Raw genomic sequence first — 19473 nt, 5'->3', positions numbered from 1 at the left:
AAGCTTTTCGCCAGACACTAATCATAGCAGAACCGTCTGGAAAATGATCTATAAGATCTTTCAAGATCTACCTATCTACATGTGCCGATGTTTCCGTTTATCAACGTTATATTTTGAGATCTTTGCAAGAACTCAGCTAACAGATGTTTCCGCATATAAAAGCTATCTTCAAGTTTTGTACACCAAAAAACTTTTCAAGTAATATTTATTGTTTATCTATTATTGGCTAGTTATGCCTGTTTCATACTGTATATATACACTTTAATTAGGAACATCAAAATTGTGTAAGAAAGCAATCTTCTAGGGGTAACGATAACATCGTTTATACTAGTATTATTATTAGTTTTTAATTAGTAATTATTAGTTTTTAATTAGTACTAGTTAATAATACTTATAAAAGTAGATACACCGTTTGAAATTATGCCATCTCAGTGCAATTAGTTGACACCATTGTTTTGGTTTTTGAGTTATGTAATTAGAATGAAGCAGAAGAAAGAAAAAAAAGAAACTCTTTCTTTTTGCTATGATATTTACAGACGGTTCCAGAACTTGCGATTCAGTCATCACATAGATACTGTTATAAAAGGAAATACTGTATAGTATTGTAAAATTCTGATGAACTATTGCCTGCCTGATAATTTGGCGTTAACTAGACTTACTGGCAGTATTATGACATTATTTCTGTACTAACTCTTGGACATAACCTCGAATATATTTATGAAATCAAACACGACTTTAATTATGTAATCAGATTACGTTTAATTTTTTCAGAAGCTTGTACTCGCTTGGCTAAGCGTCTGTATTGTCTCTTCCCTAAAATGTGGATACCCAAGTGAAGGGGCAATGGTGCAAAGATTTGCACAGACAGTTAATCTTTCCTAAGTATACCTGTAGCAAAATCGATCACTCATGTAGGTAACCTAAGATTGTGGGATACCACCTTAGGATTCTGGTCTGATCAAAAATATGGCATTTCATAAAATCATTTTTCATTACTTTTTCGACAACCAGAATTTCAAGATGACATCCAAACTAGTCAGCTGCAAATAAGTTCCAGGAATTGTGAACTGGGGCAAATTTTGATGTACATTATCAAATAGTCAATAAAGATTGTTTTGTGTTGTTTGACAACTGTGGTTGTTTTGCACTTCTTGCTGTTCTTGATCATTTTATTCTTCTTAGAGTAAATATTTATTAATCTCTCACATTTGCTGTCTTTTAGCTTACAGGTGCAAATTTTAATTACTACATATTAATTAACAAAGAAACAGTTTTGGTAACTAAAGATTTTTATACAGTATATTTTGAGCGTGCCTCTTTGTTTGGCTTGACTCTGTTTGCTGTTATTTTAGTAAATCGTGATTATTAAGAACTATTTCTTAACCTTCACATTACCGATTTGTTTTTATGTCGCACACCACTGGTGGGATACACATATTGAGTAATTTTATGTTCTAATATGTTATAACACTCATTGTAAAGAAATGACCAATAAAATGAGTGAAACTGTTCCTTTTTATGTAAAATTAATTGATTAATTACAATATTGATGAATATTTTTGTTTTAATTTTATGTGTGTTACTGGGGGTTCCATAACTGACAAAATTATGGACCCACAAGCAAATTGGTGCATAAAGAGGTTATAAAGATGTATTTAAAAAGCTGGTTAAGTCATTTCATTAGTATAAACCCATGTTTAACTTACGGCTGTGAGCAGTACGCTACAGACGAAGTTAGATTACAGCATGAGTTATACTTTTGTTTAACTACTGAAAACGATGTTTTTCTTCCGAAAACAAATATGTTACCAATAATCAGTTTTAAGAACTAAAGTAAGCGTGAACTGACTGCGACATCTATCACCAATAAAGCTCACTCATACACTTTACGATACAAGTCAGTGATACACTTGGTTTAAGAATTGCATCTCCACTTTGCGATTATTTACAAAAAATCTTATAATATGTAGTATTCTATACATACATCATGTTCATTTGTAAATGTTTTGCGTATTCTATAACTTTACGAACGGGTTTCATCGGTAATCTTTTTCATTGACATATAAAGCCTGTTATTTTAAATTCGCGAATTATCAACCAAGTGGTTTTTACATATTCACATTTTCATAATTAAAGCCACAAACTTATCAGTTTTAACATAATATTATTCTGATTATTAAGAAAGTCACAAGCTTCTGATTTTTGCATAGTTGGGATTAAGAAAGTTGCAGAATTCCATTATTTTGTATAATATTTTTACAGAATACTCATGTAATAGACGTACAAATACATAGTTTAAACTTTTTGTTTTCTTAAAAAAATGTTTGAACTAAATCAAGTCGGTTTTGTAGATTGTAATAAATCTGAACAAAATCAAAAATGTATATATCCTCTTTCATCTTTTTGCCCAAAAAATACATGATTCATTTAACAAATCTTTCTAGGTGGAGAGTATATGGGGCTTAATATGGAGTCTTTGGGCTGTGTTGTTGTTGGAGAATCCTCAATCGTTTATCAACGGTAAAAACAATACCGTGGAAATCATAGCCGAATCTTTCAAGAAACTCTTATCACAGGAAGATGGTAAGAACCAGTTTTCGTCCCTGTGCATGGTACAAAGTACACAGATACTGTAAGAACTATCATTATCAAACTTAAAACACTATATGTAATAGTATGATTCAGTATGACTTTACCGATTTTTGTGAGTTGAAAACAAGAACTGAAAGCAAAAACTAATCACAAAGTTTCGTGGACATTAAACATTTGTTCAAAAAGAATAAAAATTTTTAAACTTGTATTAGACTGAGTATTTAAGTGTGAGAATACTAGAAGAAGCCCACGATAACACAACAGCCAACTTTTATTTCCCAGTAAGAAGAGTTGTGAGTTCGAGTCCCGTAGGTTTCAATTTTCATTTATTCTGAACAATTTCCAACTTCATTGGAAGAAACCACACTTAAAATTTCTGTAGTAAAATCTTTATAGGCTTTTTTTTGGCGATCTGAAACCACACTTAAAATTTCTGTAGTAAAATCCTTATATGCCTTTTTTAGCGATCTGAAACCACACTTAAAATTTCTGAAGTGAAATTTCTATAGGCCTTTTTTGGCGATCTGGATTTCGCATGGAAATAGAATCGAAGCATTGATTTAATCGTTTACATGTACGACTGAATAGGCTGTAGAAAGCCATACTGAAATAAAATTAGCTCATGTAAGTTAAACACACATAATTTTCACATTTAAAAGAAAGAGAGCGATACACAACAACAGCATCCTCTATTTTGGATGTCGTTATATTTTTTTTAATTCCTAGCAACTAGGTTAAAAACAAATACCGCTGTACATAAGAAGCACAAAAATAATACAACTGTATTGTTAGAATGGTAAAATGTAACATATAAAAAGTTATTATAATACACCACTGATCAGACTTAATCTCTTTCCGCAAGCCTCATGGGCAAAGCGCGGCCTAGTGGTTAGTTCCTGTTGTCGTTTCTTTAGCGAAAAATCTACACGCTGGGCTATCTGCACTTTGTCTACCGCGGGGAATCGAACCCCGCATTGTAACATTGTCAGTTCGTAAACTTACCGCTGACTTATCGGGGGGACCCTGTGGCTAGTATTCTGGACTGTGGATCTGGACTGTATTTCGCGCCTTGTTACATCAAAATAAATAAACGAAAATTGTACTCCGCAGTTAGGGGCCGTGGGTGCGATAAAATAGTAACGGTCAAATCCAATTACCTGACTGGATTTGCACAACTGCCGGTAGGTCGTTTGACTAGCTAGCTACCTTTTCTTTAGTCTATTATTTTAAAATTAGGGACAGTTAATGCTGATAGCCCTCGAGTAGCTTTGCGCGAAATTTAACAAAGACACAAACCTCATACGTCAGATTAAAATCAAACTAAACAATGTAACTTAAAACTTGGATTTTTTAAAGTAAAAGGTAATTCTTTATTTCACATTATTTATTATTTTACTGGCCTAAATAATTTGTTCTTAAGAATAACCAGGGAAATTACAAAACCGGTAAAATAAAATTATGAAGCATTATACAAATTTTGTGTTTTATTCTTATTGTCTTAAAAGCCTAAATATCTTAGGTTTCTTTACTTCATCAAACAGCTACGTGAAGAATATATAATGCCACCCGCGACATATAGTTTTATTTATCGTCCCTCCCCTTATTGTTGGCGTTTAGTATCTTACTTATTTCCCTTCCCTCCTCGTCTTGTTTGATTAAAACCAATTACCTTCCAACAAGCAACTGCACACAACATGTAATAGATTTAGGTAACAATTTGAGTACTGTTTCATTTTTACAATACTAACATTTGAGGTTCGAATCCCCGCAGTGGATAGAAGCTATATAGCCCACCCGTTTTTGTAGCTTCGCGCTAACAATAAACTCTAGCTACTCAGAGTGTAGTTTTATTTGTTCTGTAGGTGCGATGGTATTTGTTTTAACCTACTTGTTTAGAACTTATAATGTATGTATATTAGATACATACAATTTCATAACATCATTAATTCAGTACGAATGGTGTAGAACGCCTAAACGAACAAAGCATAATGCTTACCTTAGTAATGTATGTGGCATTACTTCACAGTGAGACTTATCCTAATTTGAATCACATTCTTATTCATTGTCCCAGGTCAGGTTTCCAATAAAAAGTATAAAAACTATACTTTGTCTACATGCAAAGTTTTAGTGAAAACACTTACTGAGTCAGTAAAAAATATGGCAATAAAATTACCAGCAGTTTTATTGTGATACGTAGAATGTTTCCTTATTGAATAACAAGAGGAATGAACACGGAAAGATAACGTGTAATAATATAAAAACAAAAACAAATGATATATATATATTTGTGAAATTCAAATAAAGTAAAATATGCAATTAATTTACGCTAACATGGCCAGAATGATCAACATATTTCAAACTTTAACTGCTACATACTTTGAGATTACATTTGTAAACCTATATTTTTTTATCAACCAATTAAGGCATCTTTACATGAGTGAGATCTGAATTTTATATTTGCGATATACATATTAAGCCATACCGCTTTGGTATCAAGTAAATCTTTCTATCTGTGAACGAATCTCTTAAACGAGTTGACTGATCCAGACAAAACTTGGCATGCTAATTTAATAGTCCAAATACAAACCAAGTTCATATTAAACTTACTTATACATTCAAAAATAAAAACATTTTATAAAATAGCCCATATATCGCTACTGCATTAGCTACTGTAAGTAGTAGAGTTCAAACAAAATTCACATCACAACATTCTACAAGATAAAGATTGTAAATGAAATATTCATCATTTTGGCTTATTTTCCATAATAACCAAAATATACAATAATAAAACATCCAGCTATAATGCGGAGAATAAAGATAGTGCTGCTGTTTAAATTTCCAGCTCTTTTCTGATTCACATCATTTTACTCCCGATTTATACTAGGGTTAAAATAAGCACTTAAGCATTAATTAGAGAAGTATTTATAATTAACATTTTTAGGATGTTACTTACTTCTTGATGTAGAATATAGTTTTCCGTAGAAACAAAATTAAAGATTATTATTAAATTTAATGCATTAAATGTACCCAATTCAGACAGTAGAAATCTTGACCACATCTCTACTGTAAAATGGGCTGCTTTAAACAAGAAGTGACGCAACTGCTGTGCCATTTCTGCCAAGTTTCTCGACGTCCACACCTCCTCACTTCTGATTCACTTCTCCTGCCTTACAATAATTTTATTGGAGAATGAAAGCTACTGAAAATCCTCGAAGAGATTCTTCTCATAATTAACAAATTTGTGTGTGTTTTCCGCGTTTTTAAGAGAAGAAAAACGGAGGAGTAAAATAACCCGCAAAACTTTTAGTTTAAGACATATAGTGCGTTATGAGCCAAGAGTTCACTTTTATCTGTAGACTTTCATCGGATCTGTTAGGCTTTCATGAAGGGCAGAGCTGGGTATGCAATTTGCCTATAAAAAGATTAGTCAAATTGCACATTTACTTGATTTAGTAATGATTATTTTAAAGTTATGACATTACAAACGATTATGTTATTATTTACTTTTGGTCACCATCAAAACTTTATCATTACAAAATACTTAATATATTGATTGTGTGGAATAATTGTATTATTGCAACATTAACATTTTTCAGCTATGAAAAAAACTTTATTTTATGTTGGTTTTCATTGTTTGTGTTGTTGTTTTTTTTAGCTAACGAACAGCGGGTCAGTTCTGGAAATAAGGATTATAAACGATGTTGACCACCTTATATTGATTTTACCTGCTACACTCATTATTAAACATTACTGATAAGAGCTTTCTTAAGTGAATTGAATTGTGTTAATCTGAGTATAAACCTTTTCAATACAGTATTTGATTAAAATATGACATACACTACTCCAATAATATCTATAACGTGTATTTCAGAATAAGGTCTAAAGGTTGCATATTTTGTTTATTGTAGTTCACTTTGGCTTCATCCTTTTCGAAATGATCCTAAGCATATTTTGGACTGTTTGTGGATTTTCACTTCTGTATGGATATTTGGTAAGCCTTTATGCAGATAATCTGTTTGAATATACTTGGCCACAAAAGTTTCTTTTTTATTTAATATAAAAACTATAATAATGAACCTCAGGAAAAAAAAAAGACTTGCTATATCATGCTGCATTACTTATGGTTTTATTAGTTAATGGACACACAAGGTTTTAATGATAAACATGCCAACGAGAGAAAAAGTATTTCCCTTCATCCATAGTACAAGTTTTCATGATCTTCTAAAATGAAAGTTAATAAGATTATTATTTTTTATTGAAGTAAACATCTTCGGATTTCATAAGGATTATTTTTTGGTGTTAATGAACAAGCTAACATAATATAATTTTAAACAGAACTGTAGTATATAAGTACCTCAGTGAAAGGACTTTGAGAAAACAAGCATTTGCTATATAGTTATTGCTTTTGGATTGAAAAACAATTTCCTTACATTTATCATTTGAACATTAACTCTAATAATGTTTTAAAAATAAGAGAAATATACTGCATGCACATGCGTGACTATAATGAAATATATAAATAATTTTGACCTGGCAATACGTACTGTAAACAGATTCGAACAAAATGTCGACTAGAAGTCGTAAAAACATTTAATTTCAGGTTAGAGGAGCACACTTCGACAGGTGCGCTATAAAAGGTTATATTACCTCTCGGTGGCTTAGCGGCAATCTGAGGGCTTATAACACTAAAAATCGGGTTTCAATACACAAGTTTGGCAGACCTCAGATAGTCCATTGTGTAGCTTTGCGCTTAGCAACAAACAAAACGGAAGGTTATCTAATAGTAACTTAGCTTTTTAATATCAGTAAATTCAAACCATTATACTATAGTAAAGTTAAAAGTTGGATTTATAATAAAAATATTAACTCACTAAGAAACATTTGTAGTGTGGCTGACATATAATTACACATTCTTCTTTGCTTTAACTTATAAGTTTTAAAATTCTCAAAACAACGAGACTTATGACTGTTTTACTTACTGAAACAATGAAACAGACACGACTATTTTAGCTACTAAAACATGGAAGCATATAGAACAGTTCTACTCGTTAAAACATGGAATTAGGCAGAACAGTTCTACTTGTTAAAACATGGAAGCTGGCAGAAATGTTCTACCTGTTAAAATTTTGAAACGGGCAGATCTGTTCTACTTGTTAAAACCTTGAAACAGGCAGATCTGCTCTACTTGTTAAAACCTTGAAACAGGCAGATCTGTTCTACTTGTTAAAAGATGGAGCTAGGACCAATCCTGTGAATCAATAATTTTCTCGTAAGTGGTAGTTAATGCTGCTACGTCTGTATTGAAGCATCGAGATCATACATGTAATTCTGAAATATCATATGAGATTAGCAAAACCGAATAATGTTTATACAAAAATTTCGTCAATATTGATATAGAACACTCGAAACGAGTTTTGTGAGTATCAGAACAGTCGAAAGAAATTGAAAAACAATTAAATGAACAGAGTTTGAGCCAATGTTAATTGAAATTTACTTGACTCTTAAAAGTCGTCCACGTTTCTGGTACGATTTACTCTAGTCTTTTCCCTATAGTTCAGTGTGTTACAAAATTGTCCAATGCTTAATTTAAAGTATACAGATCTGACTGTAGTTTAAGCCAAATCTTGTAAATATGTCGGTAAAGTGAACTCTGTATTAAGAAACTTATGGCAAAACAACTTTGTATATCATTTTATTTCATTTGAAAGAAACCAGCAATACTGACCTCCTTCTCAGGCGAGTGTGCGAAGTTTTGGTATTTCGTCTATCAGTGTAATATATCTTATGAATAACAGAGCACATGCAAGCAGCTTACAACAGGACAAGCAGAACAATGTAAACGATGAAGTCTTCTTCAGTGGGAGAAATGCTCCTCAACATAGCAAATCTTTCCCTTACGTTAGGAGACATATTGTATGTGTTTACAGTTAATATGGGAGAAATGCTCCTCAAGATAGCAAATCTTTCCCATATGTTAGGAGACATATTGTATGTGTTTACAGTTCATGTTTACTTCGAAGACATTCATTGAATAAATCGGAAAAATAATTTTGTTAGTTAGTTAATATGTTTGTTTGTAGTTAAACACAAAACTACACAATGGGCTATCTGTGCTGTGTCCTCAACGATTATCGAAACCCGAATTTTAGCATTGTTACTCCGTAAACTTAGCGCTTTCCCACCGGGTGACAATTTTTTGGTAGATAATACGTTTATGATTTCATACTACGCCAAGTATTGTAATAATTTTAATAAAATCATTATTTTCTGGCCAAACAGATCATGTTTTATCTGTCTAGACGTTGATCTTTGAACTTCTTGTTATCCTATCGACACTAACGTTAGTGGATCTTCACTGAGATCAAACTATGGTTGTTGGTTTCCTATTGTTTGGGTGTTTTACTTTGTCTCACAGTTTCCACCTAATGTGATGTAACTAGATTTGACCGACGAGATTAGAAATTGTTTTCGCGTATGTATATCTTTAAGTAACAGAAAACAAAACAAAAAAGAGCAACTATTACTTAGGTTCACAGTTGATGATAAATTCAAAATGGTAATGAGCCACAAGTAAAATATATGATAATAATAATCATTTCACTACATTTGAAAATAACTAATAAGACAAAATTTGCATTAGGATCGTGTTCAAGTGTTTAGCATCTATTAAATATCTTTGTTTAAGAGCCATAACTCGGGTTAAAGGTTTACAGTTTATATGAATGATATAATGCAGTAGTGAGTCGTGATGCCGGGGCGACAAGTTTAGTATTTGCATATTTCTAGCTCACTTTTAACCATTCGACAGCGCAGTGCCGTACGTATAGATTTGTGAAAAAGGAATACAAATACAGTTTATATAAATGATATAATGCAGTAGTGAGTCGTGATGCCGGAGCAACAAGTTTAGTATTTGCATATTTTTAGCTCACTTTTAACCATTCGACAGCGCAGTGCCGTACGTATAGACTTGTGAAAAAGGAATACAAATACAGTTTATATAAATGATATAATGCAGTAGTGAGTCGTGATGCCGGGGCGACAAGTTTAGTATTTGCATATTTCTAGCTCACTTTTAACCATTCGACAGCGCAGTGCCATACGTATAGACTTGTGAAAAAGGAATACAAATTCATATAGGGAAATGGTTAAATGATGAACAGACAACGGACACAATATTTCGAAGACAGAAGTCTTAAATGTTCTTCATGAGAGGTGAAAAATTTGCTCAATAGAGTGTTTAGGACAGCAACGGATTTCGAAATCACGCCCCTAGTCAATCGGGAGCAACGCCGTATCTGCTAAATGAAGGCTACAGTCATGAAAGAGAACAAAATGCCATTACGGTGAAATTCGGAGTATTCCATTTTACCGTTAATGAAATAAATAGTACCCCAATAAATGTTAGTACAAATGAGACATCACTTTGAACATTCTTTTTTCTGAATATATGTATTTATTTACAAACTAGTTTGACATTTTCATAAAAAGACCTCTACTGGATTGTTTGCTAATTTTGAAGTTTTGTTTTTGAATTCTTCAAGTATAATTTACAAAGTTCTAGCTTCCAGGACCTCTCATCAATTGAGATATTCGTTTTTTTCATCAAGATTTCACTCTGATCAGATAGGACTTCCAAAACTGACTATACTCTGGCATTTAAAATATTCGGAGGACTCACAATAAACTCCTGTCGTCACATTTAAGAAATATACCGTAACTTTGAACAGGTTTGTTAAAATACATCACCGAGCATGAAAGAATCAAACTATGAAGTTTACCGATGCTTCGACTCGCATGTTAACCAATATTTTTCCTTACTAACAGGATGAAATTTATAAATTGCAAAGGCCACAAAATGCAATTTGTATAGGTGATAACAACCTTTGTTTTCAATGAAAAATATTTATTAAAAATATATGAAAATACCAATAACAAGCGCACCTCCGGCGTCTTTCAGAGTGGGAGTTTTTTTTTGTAGGAAAGCAATGAATTGTGTAAACGTATAATAACTGCACGTCTTGAAAGAGTTTGAAGTCGAAGTAGTTCTATAATGTATTATGATATACAGATGAGAAATTGTATAGTAGAAACTTTCTGGTTCTGACATAAGCAGAACTGAAATATCTAATCATTTTGTGATAATAAAAATACATTAAACTTAATGAAATAATAGAATCCATCATGAAAAGTCAGGGTTTATTTTTGGATAAAACTCTGCACGATAACGTCAGGTTATAAAAACTCCAGATTGTCGGAGTTAAATGATACACCAAAGGGCGTCTCCACTATGTTTAGAGTAACTTATTACATGCTTTTTCACCCCGTCCACTTGTCACTTAGAATACATAAATTCTAACATTTTTACTATTATCCATCAGTGAATATGAAAGCCATTTGATATTTTGTTCACAAACAAGCTAAAGAATTTGTATTTTTAGAACCAGTATATTAGTGAAGTAGAAGTAAGGCGAACTCTATTTTGAAAACGTGCACATCTTGATAACCTTTTACGTTTCGAATCAGAAGAATTAATTTCAATTCAAACTTTTTATCAACCAATAATTATATGACATCGCATGCTTTAAAATAAAATGTGTAATAACATCATGTGTCTGACACTAAGGGCAAGAACTTAAAGAACAATAACACTAGTTATGCCCAGAAATACATATTATATATTTCTTTTAGTACGATATTATTATTTACAACGAATAAACTACTGAAACAATGTTAAATCTGGGTGTTGTTTAAAAAAGGAATTTGTTAAATATGATTACTGTTCTTTAATTTCGAAACACTTTTCAAAAAAGTATTTCAAAGTTGCATTGTAATGCCTTTGGTCCTTAAACTTAAAAAAAAAAAGTCATATGATATCAGATTAATTAATAATCCTAAACTGTACACTCAGTATTGTTTGAAACTATTGCAGAAAAATACAAATAAATTACTTCTGCAAGTTTTGGGTTCGGTCACTCAAACAATAAAAGGAATTGTCTTGCTACAGAAAGAGGCCAATTGTTACGTACTGTTACAAAAGAAGACCAATTATTATTTCTTTGTGGTATGCCCATTTTGTTTTCTACCAGCATGTACATATGAATATTTTACACTTTGTATGCATGATAATTTCTTTGATAGTTAAAACTGTAAACATTGTTGTTTTATTGTGGTTTCAGAAGAAAAAGATTATCTTTGTAATTCCGTGGATCATGACGACTTTTATTGTTATTCTGTACGATATTTCTACATCTATCTTCTACCTGAACTTACTCGTGGTAAGTTTACACCATATTTCTTAAAAATATTATCTAGATTTAATAAAAAGCATAGGATTTAAGTCTAAAACTTAGGATTCCTAAAATTCTAATGTTCAGGTAAGTGGAATTGTTGTAAATGTTTTGGCTAGTGTTGCATGATCTTTACATTTTTGAAACTATACGAAACTTCAGGTTCTTTCTTAGATCATTACACTGATATATGAAGAACACAGTTACATAAATAGACAGAAGATTACAGTTCACTGAAAATTTGAAAACACCAGTTCCTCTGGCAGTAGTCTCAACAAACATAAATTCTCTTGGCAGTGGACTCAGTAAACATCAATTAACTTTGATAGTGGGTTCACTAGACATCAGTTCCTCCGATAGAGGGCTCACTGAACATCAATTTCCTCAGCAGTAGACCTACTTACCGTTAGTTCTCTTAGCATAAGGTTCATCAGATATTAGTGCAATGAGTTAGAAACTCAGTACGCATTAGTTCGTATTACGGTAGTTCACCTTGCAATAGGCTCACTGGATATAACTTCAACTGACAGGGTTTTATTCTCCATGTAAGATCGAGACAGCTTAGTCTGCTATGTGTTCATTAGCCGGATCAAGTGATATGTCTACTTCCATCCATATCTTGTTTGGGTCCTTTTTTTTTCAAGTTCATTAGCCAGTCCTACATAGCTTTTTTATTTAGCGATATTTTTTCTATACTTATTCGTTTACTGTTTTTTATAAGATAGTGTACGTGGGTTACTAGGTTAAAGTGTGTATTCTCAAGCTTTATAAATTTTGCATATAATTATAATAATAAAATAGGTAGTCAATAATCCTGAAGACTGTTTTGCTCGATGAAATAACGATAAAACAGTAGTTATTGATAGAACTAGGTAGAGGCTAGGCCTGTTGAAGAAAAATGATGATGATGAACAAAAATAAGAAATCTGCTTTTGGATATTCGCCTGTTTTCGACGTTGGGACTCTGTGGATAGCTGAAAAGAGGCATATACACTGGAGACAGAGCGACTATGCTAGGTAGGTCTTCATACATAGCTTCTGATGACCTATAGAGAACAAAATCCACATGACTTTTGTATTGCTTTAATACGAGCGTCCGCGTCAATCCTCAATAGACTGTACTAGCGCGCACTCCGATACTCTGTAACACTCTTTAGTTCCTTCTTCACAACTTATCCTTTACAATACTCTCTATATATATCTTTCACAACTTATTCCTTGTAACACTATTTCCTTTATAACCAACAACGGGACACAAACCATTAATTCTCCCCCGGGGGGGGGGGTAAAGGTGAAAGTAAATACAGTTTTTTAGAAAAGCGCCTTTTGAAGGCAATTAGAAACTATGATGGTTAGAAGACATGCTCCTCTGGAAAATGTCCACAATCAGAGCGGCGACTTGGACTTAAATGATAGAAATACGGGGAGTAAAACAAAAACGAAATCAATGTGAGAATTCAGCGGTTTAATAAACAACTTATAAATATTATTATATTTTCTTCATTACCCATTCAAGCCGTCTCCAGCCATTATTAAACAACTTATATGATCCTTTTTTATTTTTTACCTGAATCTCTTTTTTTTTCAACTCTATATTCAGCTGCTAAATTAATTTCAGAATATTTATCTATTTATAGTGAGTCATTATTTTGGACCAAAATCGTAACGTTATCTAAGTTTATGGGAGAGGGTGTTCCAAAGTGCATGCTGCCCTTCCTGTATCGGAGATGACCTCATTCCAACGCCACCGTATAAACATATTTGCTATTTCTAACGTATTTTGTTTATTTATCTATAAACATAGATGTTTCAAAATTGAAAAAAAAAAAACGACTCAGCTCAAGCCTCGTTAATGCCAATTATATTAATACAAGCTTCTACATATTGCTGGGGACAAGCATAATCTCATTTACAGACTTATTGTTTTATATTGCTGCCATTTTGTAAGAACAGTTAGAACCTGGCGAGTACAAATCACTTAGACCCCATAAGTTGCCACTGAACTCACTTAATACGTGTAAAGATTTTATAAGTACGCCCAAAATCCGTACGATCAGATATTCAAAAATAACCACACAAAATCTCGTTTGTGGTCACCAAATGATTTGAAGTGGATTTGTCTTTAGAAACATGCACGATAAAGTACATGTTCATCTAGAAGCACAATTTCCCCTCTTCAGAAACAGAGATAATAATTATCAAAGTTCTTCTTTCACAATATTAATGATACATTTCTTAATGCCTGTTATCACATCAGCAGAACAGTGACCAAACTTCATTCTCTTAAAAAACTACAACAAACAAACAGATAGACATTCATTAGGAAGAAAAATTAAAATGTCATTCCTAAGAACCAGAGTTTTATATATATAAAGAATAGATTAAAATACCATATGACTTAGAGTTAGTCATTGTTTGCATATTGATGATTTCAAAATCAAATACAGCGGGTAATTATATTGAATACCACACTTAACTGATCTAACTTTGCATTTGTTTCAAAGGTAAAAGATAAAAATGGGCAAACGCCATTTTGTTATTATCTCTAAGGTTGTCGCGTTCTATTTTAAATTAATAAATATCATAGGTAGTTCTGTTTTGTATTTAGATAAATAACTATTATCTTATTTATAGGGTTCTTTGAAGAAAGAAACAGAAGACAGTTCCGTCGAAACAATATCGAACAACAGCGCCCTCTTCTTTCTAATATTAGGCTTCTCCCGTTTTGGAATAATTTTTTTGTGCATCAATGTAAGCGTATTTTACGAATTAGTAAACTAAATGATGGATCTAGTTTTATTCATTCTAAAGAGAGCCAGTAAGCACTCTGATGATAGGCATGTTTCAGATTCTAACAATGACCAAGATCCACAGTTTTCTTGGTATCTTCATGATATTTTTGTTGTAACTGTTTCCGTATGTTTTTTCAACCAGTTTCATATCAACTCAAACATTATGACGGAAATGGTTATAATGAGTAAAAGTGGCGTGAATACGAGATCAACAACCATTCTGTGTTGTATTTAATGAATACAACGAGACACCAGTGATCTAGGTGGTGACTGTAAAATTGTATGCGCCTCTACGTTTTAATTTTAATAATTGATTATTTTATGAAGGCCTTAATGATCTGGAGAACACCAAAGAGTCAAACACTGAAACGTGGTGCTGCTCTTTCTTGTAGTGAGAATTCTTGTTGTTATAATTATTTTATGTCGGTGATTTTTTCCCTGCAATAAAATCTGGTGTTTACCTGAGTGGGATCTTCAGAAACTATTTCAATTAATAAAATGCTAAACTTTATTCCAGAGAAAAAATCACTGAGATGGAATTAAATGGAATCTCCAGAAATGATTTCAATCTATTATATGTCAGTGATTTTTTTATCTACGTTTCGCTATGTGAGCTGTCCAGAAATGATTTCAATCTATTATATGTCAGTGTATTTTTTTCTTCACGTTTCGCTATGTGAGCTGTCCAGAAATGATTTCAATCTATTATATGTCGGTGATTTTTTCTCTACGTTTCGCTAAGTGAGCTGTCCAGAAATGATTTCAATCTATTATATGTCGGTGATTTTTTTTCTACGTTTCGCTATGTGAGCTGTCCAGAAATGATTTCAACAAAATTGTTTACATATAAAATGTATTAATACTCTTTTCGGACACCTTTCAGAAGCTTTGAAAAGAAAACGCTTAAAACGAAATCATTCACAAGTTTCAAAATCAGCACATTAAACTTTGCGTAACTAATATATAAATAACTAAGCTTATTTTTCTTTGATTTGGATGTTACTTGCATGTTTCATATAAACAGTGAAGAGAGTCAAATGCTGGAGGAACTGAAATATGATTATAGTATTTTGTTTTCAGGTGACTCTTTTCTATTTCGTGATCAGGAGCACCAGGGAATATCGGAAAATCAAAAATGAGGATTTATTGGTTAGTACATAATACTGTTATTGTATGAATTTCTGTATCGTTCAAGTACTCTTAACTAAAAATAAAAAGAACAGCCAACAAAGCAAAGAGAGTATATCATATTAACCGATGAATACGTCAATTTCACGGCTTGTGTGCAAACTAAAACCAGTATAAAATCATTTTTCTCATTGTATATTTATCGGAATAAAATCCAAAACTGGTAGTTTGAATTGCAAAATGATTTTGATAGCCAATAAAGTATAATTTAAACAAAAACGATAGGTAGGAGATATCTCAACCCGTCTTTTCGATGTAGAACTATAGTTTTGAAATTGATTAGTAATGAAAAAAGCAACAATTCAAAACAGATCCAAATCCCGTATTATTACGATACACTCTGGTTCTCAGGTGAGGTGAGGTCATACGAATGCTTAGTCTTAATAAAAGTAAAGAAAACGAATTAAAATTATATAAATATTTTTAATCAAGTACAGCTGTTCTGTAAAGTTTCGCCACGGGAAAAACAAAAGGAAAGGGAGAAAATAATAAAATATAAATTTTTTTTAGAAATATCTTTATTTAACCTTAATTAAAATAAAGTTTAAATTTTAAACATATTTCTGTCCTTCTGTCTCTCTAGATACTGATGGATGGAATACTGTTATCAAATACTGTATTTATACGGTGATTTTTTTTATTCCTAAAACGATTCTAAAATGTATTTTTATCTTTTTCTTCTTCTTCTCGCAGGATAGTACTACTGAACCTGACTTGCGCTCTCAGTTTCAACTGGATGAAAGATGTAGTCCCCCCAGAATTCCAAGATGGCCGAGAGAGGACAATATTCGACAGCCTCAGTTTCAACCAGATGAAAGATGTAGTCCCCCCAGAATTCCAAGATGGCCGAGAGAGGACAATATTCGACAGCCTCAGTTTCAACCGGATGAAAGATGTAGTCCCCCCAGAATTCCAAGATGGCCGAGAGAGGACAATATTCCACAGCTCTCTTCATCTGCTCACAACTTACCACATTCTTCTAGGGAATCTTCTACAAGAGATCTAGGCTATATAGAAAGGTATTATGATGATGATGCGTCGAGATCAGCTCAAGAAAGACCAAGACCACACACTAACATGTTACCCCGTGGGAGACTAGAACCTAGCACTAACATGTTACCCCGTGGGAGACTAGAACATAACACTAACATGTTACCCCGTGAGAGACTAGAACCTAACACTAACATGTTACCCCGTGGGAGACTGGAACCTAACACTAACATGTTACCCCGTGGAAGTCTGGAACATAACACTAACATGTTACCCCATAGGAGACTAGAACCTAACACTAACATGTTACCCCGTGGAAGTCTAGAACCAGAAACTGGCATGTTTCCCCGTAAGTATTCATATTTGTTTTGTTAAATAAAAACAAATTCATTTTTTCATTTATACGATCATTTATATATATATATATATATATGTACACACATTTTATACAAAGATAGTAACTTACTCTTAATGAAACATAACACAAACTCAAAATGTTTATTTAAAATATACACAAGATAGATTATTATATGCCGGAGGTTGAAAAATCAGGCTGTGAAATAGTTGTAAGTTGATGAAAGTAACCTGAACAAAATTATTCACATTGAAGTTTCAGCTAAACAGTACAGTACGAAAAGAACGAAAACAGTAAGCCGACAGATTAAGGTTTTTTTCAACGAACACTATATTTCAGACAATTTTGGGCAAGTTTAGGAAGAAATATTAAAATCGAATTTGGTTGTCTCACACAGGTTTTTCTTGTTTGTTTTTGCTTTTCAGTACAGCTTACTCTAATGCATGATTACACTTAAGTTTCACTAATTATGAAGCTCTTATTGAATTTTTGTTGCTAAATACAACAAAGAAATGATGTTTTCATGCTAGACGTACAATTTGAATTTCTCATAATACAATGTTGTCAAGCTTGACATCGTATGTACATCCGTTGTATTTGTCTTATTACACACCTGTTTTTTATGTTGGTGTTGTTGGTTTTCAGTGGAAAGCTACACAATGAGCTACCCCGTTCTGTCCACCGTGGGGAATCGAACCCAAGATTAGAAAGTTGTAAGTCTGGAGGACTTACCACTGACCCACTTGGGGGATTAAAATTAGTACAGATTGATCAATTGGTTATTTTAATTATTAGTCAGCTGTAGTAAATGAAATTAGGCTTAAGTTTGAAAGTAACGTACTATCAGTAATACAGAGCCTCGATTTCTAAGTCAATGGATGTGCGTGGCCTAGTGGCTGGAGTACCAGACTATATATCTGTGGATCCACGTTTGCGTCCCCCGCGAAAAAAGTGGCGCTTCACACTGTGGAGCTGTGGGTGTGTTAGAGTGTGATACTCAAATCCCACCAGTTCATCAGATAAGAGTAGCCTAAGGGTTAGCGGTGGGTGCTGTTGACTAGCTGCCTTTTCTCTAGTCGATCAGTTTAAAATTAGGGACGGCTAGCACTTGTAAATGAGACTACAGTAAGACTCTTCCACACATACATGCTTGTTTATTCACAAATAGTTTTTTTTAGTGAGATAATCAGTTCAAGCAATTTATTTCTTTTTGTTTTATTTCTGTGTTATGCAGGAAACGTGATCAATTTCTACTTTTTTCACTAAATGTCTCCAAGTTTGGGGAATTATTATTATTTTTCTGCGAAATTACACTTAAAATGATTATTCATAGTTTGTAATTGTGTTAAAGCTATAAATCAGTGAGATACCTTTTTAAATTTAAACGCTGTTTGTTTAGATGTTAAACTCCAAGTTAAAATATTATTGGTACGTCTCTTTACAGGAATTCCACGTGCCTCGAGGGTTTACTAAGGAATTTGAATTGTGTACTGTTCGCAAAAGGATGTTTTCTTTTTCTTCTTGCAAGCTCTACGTCACTTATGATGTAATGATTGCCATTAGTTTGAGAGGTTGCTCAGAAAAGTGATAAAATTTATACTTTCATTAGTAATCACTTCTTAATAATAATAAAAAAACAGTAATATAGCTTCAACTGTTGTTTAAATCGATAGACTTCACTTATCCGAAGCATTTAGTATTTTTTTTACCATTTCATTGATTTTTGACGTTATAGCGTATATGAAAAAGATGTACTACTATGACCAACAATAATCAATGAAATACACATACATTCACAAAACATCTAGCCAAATTTAGATAAATTATTTACATACAAAAAAATATCAGCGAACGGATGCACAATATCTTCTATGCTACATCTCAATATTACAATATGACCCAAAATATTGTTAGTATCAAACGCACCCAACTCACGAAACAATACAGTCTAAACTTTATAAGTTAGAATGTAAGATAATTATTTTTAATTAGCTATTCATTCTGCCATGTCGATATTAAGTTTTTTTCCTTGAAAGGGGGCCGAAGGCCGCTTGAAGAGGGTCACCTGTTTTAATCACTTGCACCTCTATACAGTAGTGTGTTGTCTATCAGTTAGTCAGTAGACACTAAAATGACGTCACATAAGGGACGCTTAACGTTGCAATTTCTACTATCGTGACGTCAGTAAAACATGCGCCTGCCATGAATCACGAGAAGAATTATGCACTCTGAAGGCTACAACAGAGCATGACATATGAACTTTAAA

At 32.7% G+C, this 19473-nt stretch overlaps 1 protein-coding gene across 1 annotated transcript in view; it reads left to right on the top strand.

Annotated features, from left to right (window-relative positions):
- Positions 1-19351, top strand: part of LOC111085903 — a 25284-nt gene extending 5933 nt beyond the window's left edge. The window contains exons 2-8 of the mRNA XM_022386706.1: positions 2445-2583; positions 6501-6583; positions 11772-11870; positions 14517-14633; positions 15755-15823; positions 16556-17201; positions 18652-19351. Of these exons, the coding sequence (XP_022242414.1) occupies positions 2445-2583; positions 6501-6583; positions 11772-11870; positions 14517-14633; positions 15755-15823; positions 16556-17201; positions 18652-18680 (1182 nt within the window). The 3' untranslated portion in view covers positions 18681-19351. The remainder of the gene's footprint in view (positions 1-2444; positions 2584-6500; positions 6584-11771; positions 11871-14516; positions 14634-15754; positions 15824-16555; positions 17202-18651) is intronic.
- The last annotated feature ends 122 nt before the right edge of the window (positions 19352-19473 follow it).

This window comes from Limulus polyphemus, unplaced genomic scaffold (assembly GCF_000517525.1).
Source record: "Limulus polyphemus unplaced genomic scaffold, Limulus_polyphemus-2.1.2 Scaffold705, whole genome shotgun sequence".
Lineage (NCBI taxonomy): Eukaryota > Metazoa > Arthropoda > Merostomata > Xiphosura > Limulidae > Limulus > Limulus polyphemus.
This window is presented reverse-complemented; position numbering and strand designations above follow the sequence as displayed.